Below are 18,896 nucleotides of genomic sequence, written 5' to 3'. Positions count from 1 at the left end.
TATGACATCGATAGCGAGCATGATGTTGTTATTGGAACATTTTCTTCTACACAACTGAGGATAGTTGCTTCCTCAAACGGGAGGATTGTTACCTGTATATATTTTATCATATTTTTGATTCTTAATAATCGTAGAAAAATATGCTTGATTTAATGTGTATAGAAATCGGTTTAATGGAATGTGCGAATGTGTACAAGGTTATTAAATGTGCGAATGTGCACAAGGTTATTATATGTGCGAGTGTGCACAAAGTTATTTCATGTGTAAAGACCCATTAACATTTATATTTAGGTAAAGGTTTTTATATGTGCGAGTGTGCACAAAGTTATTTCATGTGTAAAGACCCATTAACATTTATATTTAAGTAAAGGTTTTTATATGTACAAACCTTAAGAACTTTGATATGGTTAATAATATGTAAAGCAAAACCCAAAAGTGGGAAAAGCAAGCCCAAATTGTACTCACAACTATTATTAACTCCTTGGGCTATTTTTATGGAATATAATTCTCGAAATACTCATGTAGTGGAAGTCGAACTACACGCAGGGGGATGTTATTCTATTTCTTTTGTCTTATGTTATGCTATGCTTTTTGATATCAATTTGATTCAAGTATTTATTTTAATTTTTAATGTATTTGTGAGTTTTTATTTATTTCTTCGAGAAGTACAAAAGGTCCCATTGACAGTTTCAACATTTGAGAGTATGCATGTGTATTTGTGAGAGAGAGGGTGTGCATGTGCGTGTGTGTGTGCGTGAGAGAGAGAGAGAGAGAGAGAGAGAGAGAGAGAGAGAGAGAGAGAGAGAGAGAGAGAGAGAGAGGGTGTGCATGTGCGTGTGTGTGTGAGCGAGAGAGAGAGAGAGAGAGAGAGAGAGTTTCTATGTGTGTGAGAGTTTGTGTGGGAGGAGAGAGTGTGAGTTTGCATTAGTGCATGTGCGGTGTGCATGTGTGTGTACGAGAGAGAGAGAAAGAGAGAGAGAGAGAGAGAGAGAGAGAGAGAGAGAGAGAGAGTGCATGTGCGTACATCTGTATGTGTGTGTGTGTGTGCGCTTGAGAGAGAGTGAGATGGAGCAAGCTTGGAGAGAGAGGCGTAAAGAGAGAGAGGGTGAAAAGAGAGAGAAAGAGAGCGAGAGATAAAGAATAAAAAATAGCTTTTAATAAAATATAAATTAAATTACATTAAAAAAAATATATATGTATACATGTGTGTTTTTATTTATATACATACATACATACATATATACATATATATATATATATATGCATGTGTGTATAATATATCTATCTATATATTTAAAAGTGAGTACACCTCACCACCCATCTCCACATATTAAAATTAAGTCGAAATTAATTAAAATTATGTCTCTGTGTGTGTATTTATATATTTTTAAATACACGTATATATGTATGTATTATGTATAGGTATATGTATCAAACATAATATTGTATATAATATATATTTATATGTGTGTATGTGTGTGTGTGAGAGGAGGAGAGAGAGAGAGCTTCTTATGTGTGGGAGAGAGTGAGTAAAAAGAAGGAATGTGTGCATGCGTGTGTGTGAGAGAGAGAGAGAGAGAGAGAGAGAGTGCGGGGGGGCATGACTAAAGGGGAGAGAGAGAGGGAACAGGTTCTTTTCTGGAAACGCCAGTAATTTTCAAAGGTTCTCTCTCGCGCGTGCGCGCGCCACACAAGTACTTTGCCATGTTTCTTAACGTCGTTTTCATTGAACTATACGGGCGTTGTGAGAACGGTCGTGACGACCGCGCCCTGTGTAGGGCGGTCCGGCGACTGAAGAAAGCCGACGAGCCCATCAAATCACAGAGAGACGCATTGATCTCATTGATTAGGCCTTTCCTTCATCTTCTTCTTCTCCTTTCTCTCTCTCTCTTACACACACACACCACAGGCCCATCGATTACTCTCTACAGCATGAAAGGGCCTGGCGGATTTAGGTCTACGAGCGGAGCCAGGAGGAAGTGCATTATCAGGTGGGCGCCATGGCTGCTGCTTCTGCTCCTGTTGTTCTTTTTTCAAGCGGATCTCCTGGTTCGCTCCAAAGATTACTCTTCCCTCGGCCTCACCCGCCTCTCGCGTGCTCTCGAGGTTTTCGGCGGCAAATGGGATGAGCAAGTGGAAGGTAACGTCTCTGCATCTCAAGCGGACCCCAAACCATCCCCTTGCGACAAATGGCTAGAAGAGAACGACAGAGTTGAATACTCTCGGAACTTCTCTACTCAACCCATCCTCGTTGGCCATGGGGAAACTGCGGTCAGTCTCTCTTTCTACATAATTTGTGTGTGTGTGTGTGTGTGAGAGAGAGAGATTTGGTAGAAAATGCATAAGGCCCATTACACAACTATCCTCAAAATGTGGACGGGCTTGCATGATTACCTGCCCACCATGAGGAGCCGCTTCTCGCCCTTTGTTAGATGCTTGGACAGCAACGATAGGCAGTGGGTGATATGTGTGAGAGCCCGATGGCAAACATCAAGAAGGAAAGGAAATCTCAGAATTACAAGTCTCTTATGGATTCCATCATCCAGTAAAGACTAATAGGGTTAGATAGTTGCCTTACAATCTCCTCTGTAGACCCAATGGGATTAAAGAAGGTCCTTTGGGAGTGCCTAAGCCTAAATAACTGAGAGAGAGAGAGAGAGAGAGAGTTTCTGATTGCATTTTCCTACATGCTTCATTTCCTAAGCTAGTATCAGGAGATGGTCAGCAGGCATGGGCAGCAAAGTGTAGCATTTTATGGGATTAAATCCCTAAATATTTGTCCAAAGCTGGCTGACAGCAGCATTAGCTGGCCGACCAACATCTTCGAGTCAGGATTCATTGATTCATTCAGCATTTTCAGCACGGAAGTAGCCACCAGCATCTAGCATGTAGAAGGGGCCAAAGGTCACCCCTTCGGGGCTGACCCCTTAAGGGCCTAGTCATGCTTGCTTTTCCCTTACCCTTAACACAGCGGTGGGTCACCTCGAGGAACTGATCATGCCTGTTGCTAGGCCTTTGGAATTGATCTGAGAGCTTAATAATGTACTGGTTATGCGGACATAACTTCAGGGAATACTTCCTCTAGCTTCGCTTGTTGTAGACCACTCCATCTGCTACCCTGTTGCATTCTTCTACTGGAACACCTTCCTTGGGACTATGCTTAGTGGACTAAGCCTGAATGCTGTGATACCAATGTTGGATGCGCAGAAGCCTTGGTGTTCTGATCCACAACCCTAAGCCTGATTAAGAACAAGATGCTAAATAAACATGATCAAGAAAAGGAGAGAGAAGAAGGGAGAGATTGGTGTCAAGGTTTTCTTGTATTTCATATGGTACAAAAAGGTTGCTTTAATGCTTGTAGATGATTACTGAATGTATGTGCATGGGACAACAGTGGAACAGATGCTCAGTTCTTTAGCAAGACTTTGAAGTAGCTCTTTAGCAAGACTTTGAAGTGGAGATCAGAAGTGGAAAGTGTTCAGACAAAATAATTAAAGTCATGTCAAAGTCAGAAGTAGCAGGTCAAAGACAGAAGTACAGGGAGGAAGGATGAGAGTGTTCACCCCGTCATCAAGTTTAGCATGAGGGAATGTCATGTGCACACCCGTGCCATGGCTAAACTCTAGCATTAATCCTTGATTAAGCTTCAGTCAGGACAGCATGTAGGTCATCATCAGCATCACCCATAGCATCATCATCATCTTCATCAGAAGGAGCATCATCATCATCATCATTTTCAACAGCATTGGAGGGCTTGAGAGTCCTGTCGGCAGCCATGAGATCATAGTCGGCAGCCAACAGACGCTCAACCAGCAGGCGGCCTAGCGTCAAGAGATGGTCCCTAAATATTTGCCTAAAGCTGGCCGACAACAGTATATGCTGGCCGACCAAGGTCACCTCTCCGGGGCTGACCAAGGGCCTAGTCATGCACATACATTCAATAATCATGTACAAGCATTAAAGCAACCTTTTTGTACCATATGAAATACAAGAAAACCCTGACACCAATCTCTCTCTTCTTCTCTCTCCTTTTCTTAATCATGTTTATTCAGCATCTTGTTCTTAATCAGGCGTAGGGCTGTGGATTAGTACAGCAAGGCTTCCGCACATGCCCCCCCCCCCCCCGGCGCCCTCCATCGTATGCGATAGCCTTCTTCTCCCAGAGTGGCCAACGGGAGGAGAAGAGCATCCTCCCCCTTTATAGTTTCTTGATGCTTGCTCTCCTTTATGGAGCTAAGTTTATACTTAGCCATTATGGCTGTTTTGCTCAATAACTAATAGAAGGATCTATTTCTCTTGAAAGTGTGGGATTAGCATCCGTGCCATTCCATCAAATGCACAGGCAAAAATGTCCACGCATTCCTCTTTTTCCCTTGTGCTACACTTTTACCATCAAGAGAATTTTACTGGTTGCAGCTTTACCTCCAGAACAAGTTTCTTCTTCAATTTAATCAGCTAAGGTTTACAGTTGTAGAAGAATGTACCATGGTGTTGGATGCAAAGTAAAAATTAAACTGGCTGATTTTTGGTCTAGAAACAAAATTTCAGCAGGTCTCAAATTGCTGAATTTGCTATTTGGCCATGCCTGAGGATAATACGGATATTAGAAACTTATCTTACTGCCCTTGTTGTCTAATAAAGCTTGGGAGAAAATGTCCTCGGGTATTTAGAGTCTGTTCTCAAATAAAGGTCTCAAGAACACTTGGGCCCTCGATCTCCACTGATGTACCATGATGTGCCATAAAGGTTCTCAGTATATGGGTGTTAGAAGTCATCTCCTGTCTATTTGTATACACCAGGGCCTCTGTTGTGGGTGTGCCCGCCCGTATATCATTTTTCCACACTCCCCGTATTTTTTCCCTATTTTTCCCATTTTTTTCTAGTGGCTGGAGGGCTGCCAGGTGATGCCAGGAGCACTCTGAAGCTGGCCGACTGCATCTGTATCAGTCGTGGGCTGTAGGAGTGCTGGCCGACTTGATTTGCTCAGGCGTAGGCATCTGGAGCTGGCCGACTGCTATTTTCAGCAGTCGTGGGTTTTTACTCAGTCGTGGGCACTTTCTAGAGCTGGCTGACTGCCCTCATGGGTTTGTATATATTGCCCCTCATCCTCCTCCACTTTCTCATTCAGTATTTCCGGGATCTTGTGTATAGAGAAGAGTTTACACACATCTCTCTGTGTTTCTTGTGCTGATTATTTTCTGCAGTCTACTTGCTCTTGTCTACCCAAGTTTGGATATCATTTCCGCTGCATATTCTGACATGGTATCAGAGCCCTAGGCTCTAGGAGATCTTGGGCGTTTTTCTGAGCAAGAGGGGGAGCAACAGGTTGCTGATCGGTGGACTGTTCCGGGTTGAACGGGAAGAGAAGGTGCAAGAGGAAGGCGGGCAAAGGGGCTGGACAGCCACTTGCATATTTTCTGATTTTCAGATTTTTTCCCACCCACCCACCCTTTCAGGTTACTCTCCGAGATGGCAGATTTACTAGAGATGGCTGAGAAGCACATGAAGATTCTGACTCTCTCCACGTTCCCAGTGGATCGTCAGTTGGACGGGTCCAATTATGGCATCTGGAAGGTCATGAAGGAGTCAGTTTTGGAGTCATATGATCTTGCTGATTTTATTATCATAGGGGTGCCACGGCCGGAAGCTGAGGAAGGGGAGTTATTATCGACGAGGAAGGACCGCGAGGCACAGGCACACATGTGGGACCGTGTCAACGCCAGGGTCCGGTCGTTTATATTCCTCAATTGCACACCACAGGTGATTAACCATGTGAAGCACATGACGCTGGCGAGAGGCATATGGGAGCACTTGGCTTCTTTGTACAACAGGGTGTCACCCATGAAGCGGATATCCTTGGAAGTGCAGATGCGGGTTATGAACCCTGCAAAGTCTTCGACGATGCGGGAACACATTAACAAGCTGCAGGCCCTTCAGCAGGAAGTCCTTCAAGCTGGGAAAGAGATATCATCCGAAGATATGGCCATCACGTTACTTTCCCACTTGCCTGGTCAGTATTCTGCTTTCTATTCCTCGTTGATCACTAGTAGCAGGCTCAGCACCATTACTTGGGAGGAGCTTGTGCCAATGGTCCTGGACCAGGAGGAACGTTTCACGAACCCTCCTCACGGCGGAGGTTCGGAGGCCTTAACTAGCCAACGGTCGAAAGGCCGTAATACCAACAAGGGCAAAGGGAAGGCTTCACCGGAGAAGTCTTCCGAGAAGAAGCCTGATCCAGAACGAGAGAAGCTGAAGGCCGAAAGATCGTGTAATGATTGTGGCGAGAAAGGCCACTACCGGAAGAAGTGCCCTAAGCGGACAGGGAAGAGTGCTGAGTCCTCAGCCTCAGCTGCGAAGACTCCGGCATTTGTGCACTTGGAGATGGTGGACTCCGATGCTTCATCATCTTCGAGCGAGGAGGCAGTTGGCTTCACCGCAAAGGATACCCGGGAATGGATTCTCGACAGTGGTGCTTCCAGGCACATGACTCCATCCCGTGACTTCTTCCTGGATCTGAAACGGCAGTCAGGTCGTATCTTTATTGGCGATAACTCCACTATTCCGATACATAGTGAGGGCCGGATGGAGATTATTCCCGGCGGCAAGGGGGGCAAGCATGCTTCCCGTGTTCTTTATGTCCCTGCCCTGGGCTTTCATCTTTTGTCAGTGCATGAGGTATGCAAGATTGGCTTTCGGGTGGAATTTGAGGAGCATTCAGTTGCTCTGAGGGACCGTGAGACAGGCAAAGTTGTTTGGGAAGGCGGTGTGGAGAATGGCATCTACAAGCTCTCTGCACTCTCCTCACTGACAGGCTCTTAGGTCGGAGACTTGTGGCACTTTCGTTTTGGCCACTTAAATGTGGATGCTTTGCGGCGCGCCTTCCGGGACCAGATGGTGGTTGGCTTGCCAGATGTTGGTAGTAGGCAAGGACGCTGCAGTTCTTGCATACGTGGTAAGCAGCACAGGGAATCCTTTCCGAAGCAGGCTTCCAGGCGGGCTTCGAAACCTTTGGAGTTGATTCACACTGACTTGTGTGGACCACAGCAGATACCATCCTTGGGAGGATCTCTCTACTTCATGTTGCTTGTTGATGATTGTACCAGATTCACGTGGGTCTACTTTCTTTCACAGAAGGACCAAGCTTTTGCTCGGTTCAAGGATTGGCACGTGATGGTGGAGAAAGAGTCTGGATTTCAGGTCAAGACTCTCAGGGCTGACAAAGGAGGTGAATTCTCCTCGACTGTATTTTTTCGGTTTTGTGCAGATCATGGCATCAAGAGGGAATTGGCCAATACCGGATCGCCTTCGGAGAATGGAGTTGTTGAACGTAAGAACAGGACTGTGGTGGAGATGGCGAGGACCATGCTGGAGCATCGTGATCTTCCTCGTCCACTTTGGGGTGAGGTTGTGGCAACAGCTGTCCATACCATTAACCGCTCTCCGACGACTTCTGTACCCCATATGACTCCATTTGAGGCATATTTTGGCAGGAAACCCGATGTCTCGCACTTCCGTGTCTTTGGGAGTGACGCGTATGTACATATTCCGAAGAAGCAGAGGGGGAAACTTGACTCCAAGTCCCGCAAGCTGGTATTTGTGGGGTATAACTCTCTTTCGAAGGGATACAGGTTGTATGATCCAGAGAGGAACGAGATTGTTGTCAGCCGGGATGTGGTCTTTGACGAGCATGTTCCAGCATCCACTGTCGAGGAGCCGCCACTTCTTGGAGATCCAGAGGAGTCTGATGATGATTCCCAGTCTACCACTCCAGTTGATCCACCTCAGTCATCACTCACAGGAGGTTGAGCCCGCAGCTGGAGTTGAGCCCCCGCGATCACAGGAGGCTCCACGATCTGTTCGAGTACCTAGGTGGTTGTTAGACACCCTTCGGGAGTCAGGTGTCACGGAGCTACCCTCCGAGTGGACCACAGAGGACGGCCCTCGAAGATCACATCGAGTCCGAGATAAAAGCAACACGGCGGAGCTTCTTCAGGTGAACTATGCTCTTATGTCTCGTATCATGCGGGATAAAGAGCCCACTTCCGTAAAGGAAGCCCTTTCACAGGATACTTGGAGGGAAGCCATGCAGGTGGAACTAGATGCCATCGAGAAGAACCACACTTGGGAGTTGGTACCGAGGCCGTCGAAGCGGTCAGTCATTGGTGTCAAATGGGTCTTTAAGACCAAGTACGCGGCTGATGGGTCGGTGGACAAACACAAAGCCAGGCTCGTGGCTAAGGGTTATGCTCAGCGGCCAGGCATCGACTACGAGGATACCTTTGCACCGACAGCGCGGATGACCACGATTCGGACCGTTCTTGCCCTTGCTTCTTCTCAGAGGTGGCCCGTGTACCAGATGGATGTAAAATCGGCATTCCTTAATGGTGACCTGCAGGAGGAGGTGTACGTTGAGCAGCCTCCAGGCTTTATTGTTCCAGGATCGGAAGGGATGGTTTACAGGTTACGTAAGGCCTTGTATGGTCTTAAACAGGCTCCGCGGGCTTGGAATCAGAAGATTGATTCCTTCTTCATTCGGACTGGATTTCAGATATCGGTTGCAGATCCGAACCTGTATCTCTTTCGGGAACGCGGCATGGTCACACTTATCATCCTTTATGTGGATGATCTCATTCTCACCGGCGGTCATGTGGAGCACATCGGAGTGACGAAGGCTGCCTTGTCAAAGGAGTTTGAGATGACCGACTTAGGCTTACTCCACTTCTTCTTGGGGTTGGAGATCTGGCAGACCCAGAGGGGGTTTTTCGTCTCTCAGCAGCGGTATGTTCATGAGTTGCTTGAGGCCTTTGGGATGGAGAACTGCAAGCCTATTACTTCGCCGATGGACCCGAACACAAAGTTAACCGTTACAGATCCTTGTGAGCCAGTTGATGCCTCGCAGTACCGGAAGTTGGTTGGTTCATTGATCTGGTTGCTGAACACCAGATTGGACTTGAGCTTCTCCGTGGGGCTGTTGAGCTCTTTTATGCAGACGCCATTGAAGACTCATTGGGAAGCAGGATTGCGGATCTTGCGGTATCTGCAGAGTACGAAGGATCTGGGACTCTTTTACACAGGAGGGAATGGAGTCAAGCTCCAAGGTTGGAGTGACTCAGATTGGGGAGGAGATCCAGACACGAGGAGGTCTACTTCAGGATACACTTTTACCCTCGGCTCAGGAGCAGTTTCTTGGAGCAGCAAGAAGCAGCCAACCATTGCCCTTTCTTCGACAGAGGCAGAGTATCGGGCTGCTTGTGGTGCTGCTTGTGAGGTTGTATGGCTGCGGAGGCTGCTAGGCGAGATGGGGTTTCCACAGAGGGAGCCCACAGTCATCCAGTGTGATAACCAGAGTTGTATAGCTATTGCTCGGAATCCGGTTTTCCATGCCCGGACCAAGCATATAGAGATACAGTATCACTTTGTTCGTGAGAAGATCTTGGCGGGTGACATCTTGCTACTTTATTGTTCGACGGAGGACAATGCGGCGGACCTCTTCACGAAGTCTCTACCTCAGGCTACGCTCAGGCGGCACTCCAGCTCCCTGGGGTTGGTTACACAGCCAGGAGCTGAGAGGGGGTGTTAGAAGTCATCTCCTGTCTATTTGTATACACCAGGGCCTCTGTTGTGGGTGTGCCCGCCCGTATATCATTTTTCCACACTCCCCGTATTTTTTCCCTATTTTTCCCATTTTTTTCTAGTGGCTGGAGGGCTGCCAGGTGAGGCCAGGAGCACTCTGAAGCTGGCCGACTGCATCTGTATCAGTCGTGGGCTGTAGGAGTGCTGGCCGACTTGATTTGCTCAGGCGTAGGCATCTGGAGCTGGCCGACTGCTATTTTCAGCAGTCGTGGGTTTTTACTCAGTCGTGGGCACTTTCTAGAGCTGGCCGACTGCCCTCATGGGTTTGTATATATTGCCCCTCATCCTCCTCCACTTTCTCATTCAGTATTTCGGGGATCTTGTGTATAGAGAAGAGTTTACACACATCTCTCTGTGTTTCTTGTGCTGATTATTTTCTGCAGTCTACTTGCTCTTGTCTACCCAAGTTTGGATATCATTTCCGCTGCATATTCTGACAATGGGCTCCTTCAATGCCCGTACCAGGATAAATTGCACTTGCTCATGGAAGCAAATCTACAATAGTCCGTATGGCATTATTGCCAAAAGGTCTTCCATACTTCCATGATGAAGTCCATTGCCCTACTTTTCTGGGGCTGTCACATGCATCAGGCCTCATATGCATGTGCCAAAGCTATCTGAGGCCTTGTGCAGGGTAGACATAGAGAGAATCAGGGTGAAAAAACCATTGTGAGCCCTCATTTAGGAGGGATAAGGTCGTTGAGTGGCTGAGGATTAGGGTTTGCACAAGGGTAGTTAAGTACATGCCAAGGCGGGTCAACCAATGCTTGGAAGTTATTGGCATATGAGAATAAAAGCAAGCTGGGACCAAATAACAAGAGAAACTGGCATTGGACATTGTTGGTCATAGATGGAATTGCGGGACGCTGCATAAGGGGTTGTGCTTGGAGCAAAACAGCAAGAAGGCCTAATCATCAGACTTAGGGCAGGTTTGGACAGTCATGGGAAACTGTGGGTTGCCCAAAACAGCTTGCCCAATTGACCCAAAGTGGGGTAGCCAGGGCTGTGGGTGAGGGTTAAAAAGGCCTGAATAAGTCCACAATTGCTGGCTGACCAGCAGTAGGGGGTTCACGTGCATCACTTACGTGAGTGCCACATTGACATGGTCAGCTGGCTTAAGGGCAAGATTAAAGGCTCGATAGGCACCATTCAGAAGGCACAGAAGCTGTCCGGACACCCCAAGGCAGGTGCCCAAGTGTGAAGTCAGTTGGCCACAGTTGCAACTGCCAGTTGGAAGTGCCAACTATGGGATTCTGTGCTGGCGAACCAGCCAGCCATAGTCAACTCTAGACCAGCCGACCAGCTGTGCAGATGGATATATATAGGCAGGTGAGGATCAGATGAGGGCATCCAGTGCCAGATCTGCAGAGTTCTACCTAGGAGCAGCAGTGGCAAGTCTTGGATTTGTTAGCAGTCATCTCCTGTCTGTACATATTACTCAGTGAGGGCCTTTGTTGTGGGTGTGCTTGCCTAGGATTTTTTCCCATTTCTCCCTGTTTTTGGTTGTGGGGATTGTCTGGTGCTGACCGACTTGACCTGGTCCTGGCCAACTGTGTTTTTCTCCTGGCCGACTGCACATGTGCTGGACCACTGGTCCTTTTCTCAGTCGTGGACATGTGTGCACCCAGTCGGCTGGTTTTGGGCTGGCCGACCAGCACTGTAGGGTGGTATAAATACCACCCTTGCCCCCCCACACCGTTTTTGTATTGGATCTTCGTGTATATACAGCTTCTCTCTCTCTACACTTCTGCATTTTGTTCTCCATAGCACTCGTCTCATTTTTCCGCTGTGCATTCCGACATGGTATGAGAGCCCCAGGTGGCTTGAAGCTTGGAGACGGTGGGAGCTTGAGGGTTTGCTGTTTTTTGGTGCTGATTGGAGATTTCGTGGGCTGTTCGGGACTTGGAGATCGGGTAGAAGGCGGCCATCACCGTTGGAGAGCCACCTTGCATAGTGTTTGCAACCTCTTCTTCATTTTTTTTCCCACCCGCCCTGCCTTCACAAGACCTTGTGAACCCCTGAGATGGCAGATTTGCTTGAGATGGCTGAGCAGTGAGAAGCACGTGAAGATCCCCACTCTCCCCACATTCTTGGTTGATCGACAGTTGGACAAGACCAACTATGTCATTTGAAAGGTAATGATGGAGTCTGTCTTGGCAGTTGGAGTCTTATGACTACGTTGATTTCATTGTGGTTGGTGTTCCACGGCCGGAGTTGGAGGACGGGGAGCTTTTACCCTCTACTCGGAAAGAACGGGAGACTCAGGCACAGTTGTGGGATCGTGTCAATGCCCGTGTGCGTTCTTTCATCTTCCTTAATTGCACACCACAGGTGATTAATCATATCAAACCTATGACGTTGGCCAAAGAGATTTGGTAGCATTTGGCTTCTCTGTATAAGAGGGTATCACCCATGAAGCGGATTTCCTTGGAAGTGCAGATGCAGGTGATGAATCTTGCAAAGTCTTCGACGATGCGGGAGCACATCAACAAGTTGCAGGCTCTTCAGCAGGAGGTTCTTCAGGCTGGGAAGGAGATATCTTCAGAGGACATGGCGATCACTTTGCTGTCTCATCTGACCTCTCAGTATTCAGCTTTCTACTCCTCTTTGATCACCAGTGGGAGGCTCAGCACCATCACATGGGAGGAGCTTGTGCCTATGGTCTTTGACCAGGAAGAGCGTTTTACAAACCCTCCACAGGGCGGAGGTTCTGAGGTCTTGACTAGCCAACGGTCAAAAAGCCGCAATAAGGGCAAAGGGAAGTCTTCGTAGGAGAAGTCTTCTTCGTAGGAACCGGACTTGGATCGTGACGCCTTGAAGGTAGAGCGGACTTGTAATAATTGTGGCGAGAAAGGCCATTATTGGAGGAAATGTCCTAAGCGAAGCATCGAGAAGGGTGCAGATTCCTCAACAGTAACTGTGAAGACTCAACTTTTGTGCACTTGGAGATTATGGACATTGGATTTTCATCTTCTTCGAGCAGGGAGGCTGTTGGACTCACCACTAGGGACACTTGGGACTGGATTCTAGACAAGGATGCTTCCAGGCACATGACTCCTTCCCGAGAGTTATTACAGGATCTTATGCAGGTCACATCCTGATTGGTGACAAGTCCACTATCCCTATTCACAGTGAGGGCAGGTTAGAGATTGTTTCTAATGGCAGAGGGGAGAAGCATTCCTTCTAGGTTCTTTTTGTCCCATCCCTTGGTTTTCATTTGTTGTCAGTGCATGAGGTTTGCAAGACTGGCGTTAAGGGTGGAGTTTGATGAGCATTTTGTTGCTCTTCGGGACAAAGCATTTTGTTGCTTTGCAGCTTGTATGGGAAGAGAGAGTGGAGAATGGTGTTAGCACATTCATCCCCAGTTTGTGCTCATATTTGGAGTCCCCTTTTGGTCCCTTTTCATGGCCCTTGGTTGTGGGCTGACCACCCTATTTTTTCTATATTTTTCTAGCATTTTTCCTAGGTCGGTGCTTTATGCCTAGTCGATCAGCTACATGGTGTCCATTCGGCCAGCACTAGGTGTCCAGTTGGCCAACCCTATTTACGTATAAATAGGTGGGCTTACCTCTTTTATTTTTCAGTCTAGTCTTTCTTTTGCTTCCCTCACTTATGAGACTATTTATGTCTCTTGCTTGGGATTGTTTTGCTGCAGTATATTCAGCATACCCGTGGTCTTCCATCACTGGTTTGACCCATGAGGCCCCCTCTTACACCTTTCGGCTACTCTGTTTCAGGATAGTAGTATTTGTTGTGCTGCGTTTTCTCCCCTACAAGTGTTCTTTGCAGAAGTTGGTGTGTGTTCTGATTTGAGGATGGGTGGCATCTGGTACCTATGGTGGACACTTCTTCATATGTTCTCTGAGTCTGCAAAGTTGGATGGCTCCAACTACACTTTGTGGAAGGTGAAGGTGAAATTAGCCTTGCGTGGCGTGGATCTCTGGGATTGGCTTGTTACACCTGCCAATGCCACCCTTCCCACCCTTGCTTCCGTTGGTGTGACTCAGGCACAGATTGATATTTGGCAGGCAAATGATCGTCGTGTTTTCTCTATTCTGATGTTGAATTGTTAGGATTCTGTTCTCTCTCATGTGCGTACAGCAGATGTTGCACATGAAGTTTGGAAGGCATTTGCAGATCTTTACGAGATTAAGTCTCCGGGTCGGATTTTGGCTTTGGAAAAGTAGCTTATGAACTTGTCAGTTTCTGCCTTTCCATCTTTATCTGCTTTCATCTTGAAGATGAAAGATCTCTGGGACGAGCTTGCTGTTTGTGGCAAGGATATCTCTACAGAGGATATGGCTATTCGGCTTCTCTCCAAGCTTCCAGAGAGGTTTGATGCTTACTTTCGGTCTCTTGTTTCTTCTCCTGGTCTTGTTCTAGCTACTTGGGAGGTGTCACAAAATTCCTTACAGCTTCTATTTTTCTACTGTTCATGTGTGGCATGTGGAGCCTGACATGACATACAAGTATGGCTGGTGTAGCCTGACATGGTGTGTGTGTGGCATATGGAGCCTGACATGACAGTACATGTATGGCTTGTGTAGCCTGACATGATAGTACATGTGTGGCTTGTGGGGCCTGACATGGTGTACATGTATGGCCATGGAGCTTGACATGATGAAAGTCTCTGGGACTAGCTATCTTGGAGATCTTGTGTATTTATGTTCCAGGAAGGAACATGAGCCCTGGACATTTTATCGGATACAACTGAGCAGATGGGTGTTTCTTCCAATATAATTGCACTTATGTGTGTGCATGACTTTTATTTTATCTTTGGATGACTTGTCTTGTTTGCCTGGACAATGCCTGAGATTTTTGCCTGTGTTGTCCATGGGGCCGGGGACGCCTGGGCACCCTGTGGACGTGTATGTACACACCTGTTTGGGACTGACAGGTGGTCTACATGTGTTTTGCAAGTGGTAAGTATTCCCAAAAACTCAATTTACAGCTTTATGAGTTCGCATGTTAATAATTATGGGTGCAGGTTCACACTCACTTACAAGTGACTTACAAGTGACCGGACAACTTATAAGTGAGTACACATTGAACAGGACTTATTTAATACACGTGGTGGCCAAAGACTGGACAACTTACAAGTGACCGGACAACTTATAAGTGAGTACACATTGAACAGGACTTATTTAATAACGTGGTGGCCAAAGACCGGGCATTGGACATTATTTGGACTCCCTTATGTAGGCGTCCCTTTTTGGACCAGAAAAGCACACGTTTGGGCTATTTTCAGCGGGGAAGCCTCTATTATTGACAAAACTCCAGATTGGAGGGGGGCACATGCTTTTCAAGAGTGCATGAGGGCTGGTCGGCTGGTTTTTCAGCCTGTTGGCATGTTTCTACAGCCATCCATTGCGACTGAAGTTCACTAGATGCATGGGAGAAGCTGGCTGACTCCTTCTGCATGTTCTCCACTGTTGGCCAGTGGATTTACAGCTTGAATACAGGCTGGACAGAGGTTAAAAACCGGGAGGAAGAGCTGGTCGTGGGCTTCTAGACAGTTTTCCTTCCGTTTTCCGATCAGAGGTTTGCAGGCTTGTGCACAACTGCTGGTCGCTTTCTTCTGTGGCTATTGAGGGCTGGTCGACTGCTGAAAACAGCCTTTGAGGGCTGGTCGACTTGCTCTATGAGCCAGACAGGAGGAAGATGATGATGTTGAGTTGTCCCGTGCTGATGTGGGAGTGCTATGGGCTGTCCATAGTTGTCCTGCATGTGCTTGATGCCGGGAATGCTCACTTGTGCTGAAATTGTCAGCAAATTCAGATATTGTGATGTTTTTCTTGTTTTCATATTGTATTGGAAGAAATAGGTGTAGCCAGTGGTGAACCCTAGGCACCCGCAAAGTTGTATTGGAAGCAGACTCCTTTTTGGTAATCTAACCATAAAAGGGGGGGGGTCAGCCCATCTTCTAGCCCCTAGTGTGGTGTACTGTGCAGCTTTGTCGTCTTGTTTTATCTGGTATGCATATGTGTATTTTCAGATTTCATGATTGATTAGATTTTCTGTGTTGAGTTTCCCCTTCTGTTTACTGGAGGAAGTTCTCCCCTCCATTATGCAGATTGAGTCTCGCTTTGAGGAGCAGACTGGCACCTCTGGTGGTTCTGATGGAGCTTTGGTTGCGCGAGATAAAGGGAAGAATCAACAGAAGTAAGGGAAAGGAGGTTTTGGACAAGCATTGGCAAGCTATCCACCATTTGGTCTTGGAAAGCCTATACCTGCAACGTATCCACACTTAAGTGGCCATTACCAGACTGCCACTCATTACAAACCTAAGGACCTGGGAGAGAGAGTGTTGAAAGCTTGTAAACTCCATTCTCCACTCCGCCTTCCCAAACTACCTTGCCTGTTGCTTTGTCCCGGAGAGCAACAAAGTGCTCATCAAACTCCACCCGTACGCCAGTCTTGCAAACCTGATGCACTGACAACAGATGAAAACCAAGTGACGGAACATACAACACCCGGGAGGAATGCTTCCCCCCTCTGCCATCGGGAACTATCTCCATCCTGCCCTCACTGTGAACTGGGACAGTGGATGTATCCCCAGTAAGAATGTGACCAGAATACCTGCAGAGATCCTGTGAATCAGAATGGGAAGGAGTCGTGCCTGGAAGCACCACTGTCTAGAATCCACTCCCGAGTATCCGTTGCGGAGAATCCTCCAATCTCCTCCCTGCCTGAAGAAAATGAAACATCGGTGTCCACCACCTCCAGGTGCACAAAAGCCGGAGTCTTCATGATTGCTGACGAGGAATCTTCACCCTTCTCGGTCTTCCGCTTGGGACACTGCCTCCAATAGTGGCCTTTCTCGCCACAATCATTACAGGTCCTCTCTGCCTTTAGTTTCTCGCGGTCAGTAACGGACTACTCCTCAAAAGACTTCTCCGACGAAGCCTTCCCTTTGCCCGTGTTACGGCCTTTCGACCGTTGGCCAGTTAAGGCCTCCGAACCTCCACCCTGAGGAGGGTTCGTGAATCGTTCCTCCTAGTCCAAGACCATGGGCACAAGCTCCTCCCACGTGATGGTGCTGAGCCTGCCACTGGTAATCAAAGACGAGTAAAATGCTGAGTACTGAGAGGGCAAGTGTGACAGCAACGTTATGGCCATGTCCTCTGACGATATCTCCTTCCCAGCCTGAAGAACTTCCTGCTAGAGAGCCTGCAGCTTGTTAATATGCTCCCGTATCGTCGACGACTTTGTAGGGCTCATAACCCGCATCTGTACTTCCAAGGAAATCCTCTTCATGGGCGATACCCTGTTGTAAAGAGAGGCCAAATGCTGCCATATACCTCTGGCCAGCGTCATATGCTTTACATGATTGATTACCTGCGGTGTGCAGTTGAGAAAGATAAACGAACGGATGAGCCTCCCGGTCCTTTCGGATCGACGGTAACTCCCCTTCCTCTACTTCATCCCAACAACGACGAAATCAACGAGGTCGTAAGACTCCAGAATAGATTCCATCATAACCTTCCATATGCCGTAGTTGCTCCCGTCCAACTGACGGTCCACCGGGAACGTGGGGAGTGTCGGGATCTTCACATGCCTCTCAGCCATCTCTAACAAATCTGCCATTGCGGGGATGTACTCTGAAAAGGGTGGGTGGGTGGGAACAAAGAAGAACTAACACTTGCAAGTGGCTGTCCAGCAAATCAGCCCGCCATCCTCTTGCTTCTCCTCTTCCCGAACAGTCCCAAACAGTCCACCAATCAGCAACACAACAATCCCCCTCTTGCTCACACAAATCCCAAGAACTATCTAGAGCCTAGGCTCTGATACCATGTCAGAATACGCAGCGGAGATGTTGACCAGATGTGGGAACACGAGCAAAACGTAGTGCAGAAAACCATAGCACAAGAGAGAGAGAGAGAGAGAGATAGAGGCGTGTAACTCTGCTCTATATACACAAGAAGATCCCGAGAATGATACAAAATGGAATGGGGGCCATGGGGCCATTTTATATGGCCCCAAATACCCAGTCGGCCTGTGTTAAAGGCAGCCGAGTGGCCCTGAACCTCCACGACCAACAAACACACTCAGTCGGCCAGCTGTCTCCTGAGTCGGGTTCTTGAAGGTACAGTCGGCCAGCACAAAGGCCCTCCTGCTAACACAGGGAAGCCACCCAAGCCATAGAAAAAATAGAGAAAAATGGGGGAAAAATATGGAGGGTGGGGAAAAATGAGAAAACACCTCATAAGGGCGGGCACACCCACAACAAAGGCCCTGGTGTATAAAAATAGACAAGAGATGACTTCTAACAATACTAGCAAAAAAATGGGTGTTACAAAAAAGGAGATCGGGCACCCAGGTGCCAAAGGCTAAAGCAAAAGACAAGGGCAAAGGCCTAGGCCCTAACCACGTAAGTGGCATACAAAAAAGAGACTATTACTAGAGTAGTACAAATGTCAAAAAGCCTCAAGGGGCATGTGAAGTGTTGGCCTCACGATCATGGGTCTTTGCAATGCTTGCAGGCTCCATAGAGATGTCCTCCACTTGCTCCTCCAACTCCTCATCATCTTGAGACATCTCCCACTCGGTAAATGCATCAGCCTTTGCAGTTGCACTCTTGCAAAGCATTCACAAGTTTGCACTCACAAAGACTAGATCATTTGCCCGTTCCACCCCAAGACGGTTCCTCATCTTCGATGCAATGTGATTGTATGAGCTCCAAAGTTGCTCTCGGCAAGAGGAACTCACTGCTTGGTTGAGAATGCAGATGGCTAGATGCTGAAGCTCAGGTCCATCCAAACCAAAATCTTCCCACCACAAAGCAGCCCCAACTTTGAAGCGATCATCCTGTGCATCCATGTCTCCATAAGAGCCTTGAAAGCTAGTATACCTGGGTCCTGGACAACTGGTCACAGATCTTCCGCCTAACATTTGGGTCCGGCACAAGTCGAGTCAAGACAAGTCTCCATAGCTAGCTCACCTCTGTGTCACTTTCTTGCCCCTTACCCTAAAACTCAAGGTCCACCACATAGGCTGCTGCATGCAAAGGGGAGGAGTAGGAGCTCCACCTATGCACACATAGGGCATGGATCTCCTCATACCTGTCCTCATCTGGCTCATCTGGCTCCAAATCCCTCAGCTTCTCTATCATGCTGTCCATAGCCTCATATACCTTGCCGATGCATGGGTTCATACCATCCACAAGCCTCATCAAGTGGACAATAGGTTGAACCATAGCATCAATGCGCTTCACTTTTTCCCAAAAATCAGGGCTCTCTACTTTTTCCTTGCATAGAGCTCGT

The 18,896-nt window shown here is 47.6% G+C and overlaps 1 protein-coding gene across 2 annotated transcripts in view; it reads left to right on the top strand.

Moving 5' to 3' along the window:
• The first annotated feature begins 1,640 nt into the window (after nucleotides 1-1,640).
• The window catches only part of LOC147636980 (glycoprotein 3-alpha-L-fucosyltransferase FUT11-like), a 75,722-nt gene continuing 58,466 nt past the window's right edge, over nucleotides 1,641-18,896 (top strand). Inside the window, exon 1 of one of the 2 annotated variants that reach the window (XM_086800582.1) lies at nucleotides 1,641-2,271. In XM_086800582.1, the coding sequence (XP_086656708.1) occupies nucleotides 1,705-2,271 (567 nt within the window). In that variant the 5' untranslated portion in view covers nucleotides 1,641-1,704. The remainder of the gene's footprint in view (nucleotides 2,272-18,896) is intronic. The other variant, XM_086800581.1, reaches the window with a different exon arrangement.

This window comes from Cibotium barometz, chromosome 7 (assembly GCF_041138505.1).
Source record: "Cibotium barometz isolate CiBa-2024 chromosome 7, ASM4113850v1, whole genome shotgun sequence".
In the NCBI taxonomy this organism is placed as follows: domain Eukaryota; kingdom Viridiplantae; phylum Streptophyta; class Polypodiopsida; order Cyatheales; family Cibotiaceae; genus Cibotium; species Cibotium barometz.
Note: the sequence above shows the minus strand (reverse complement) of the source record. Positions and strands in the feature narration are given on the sequence as shown.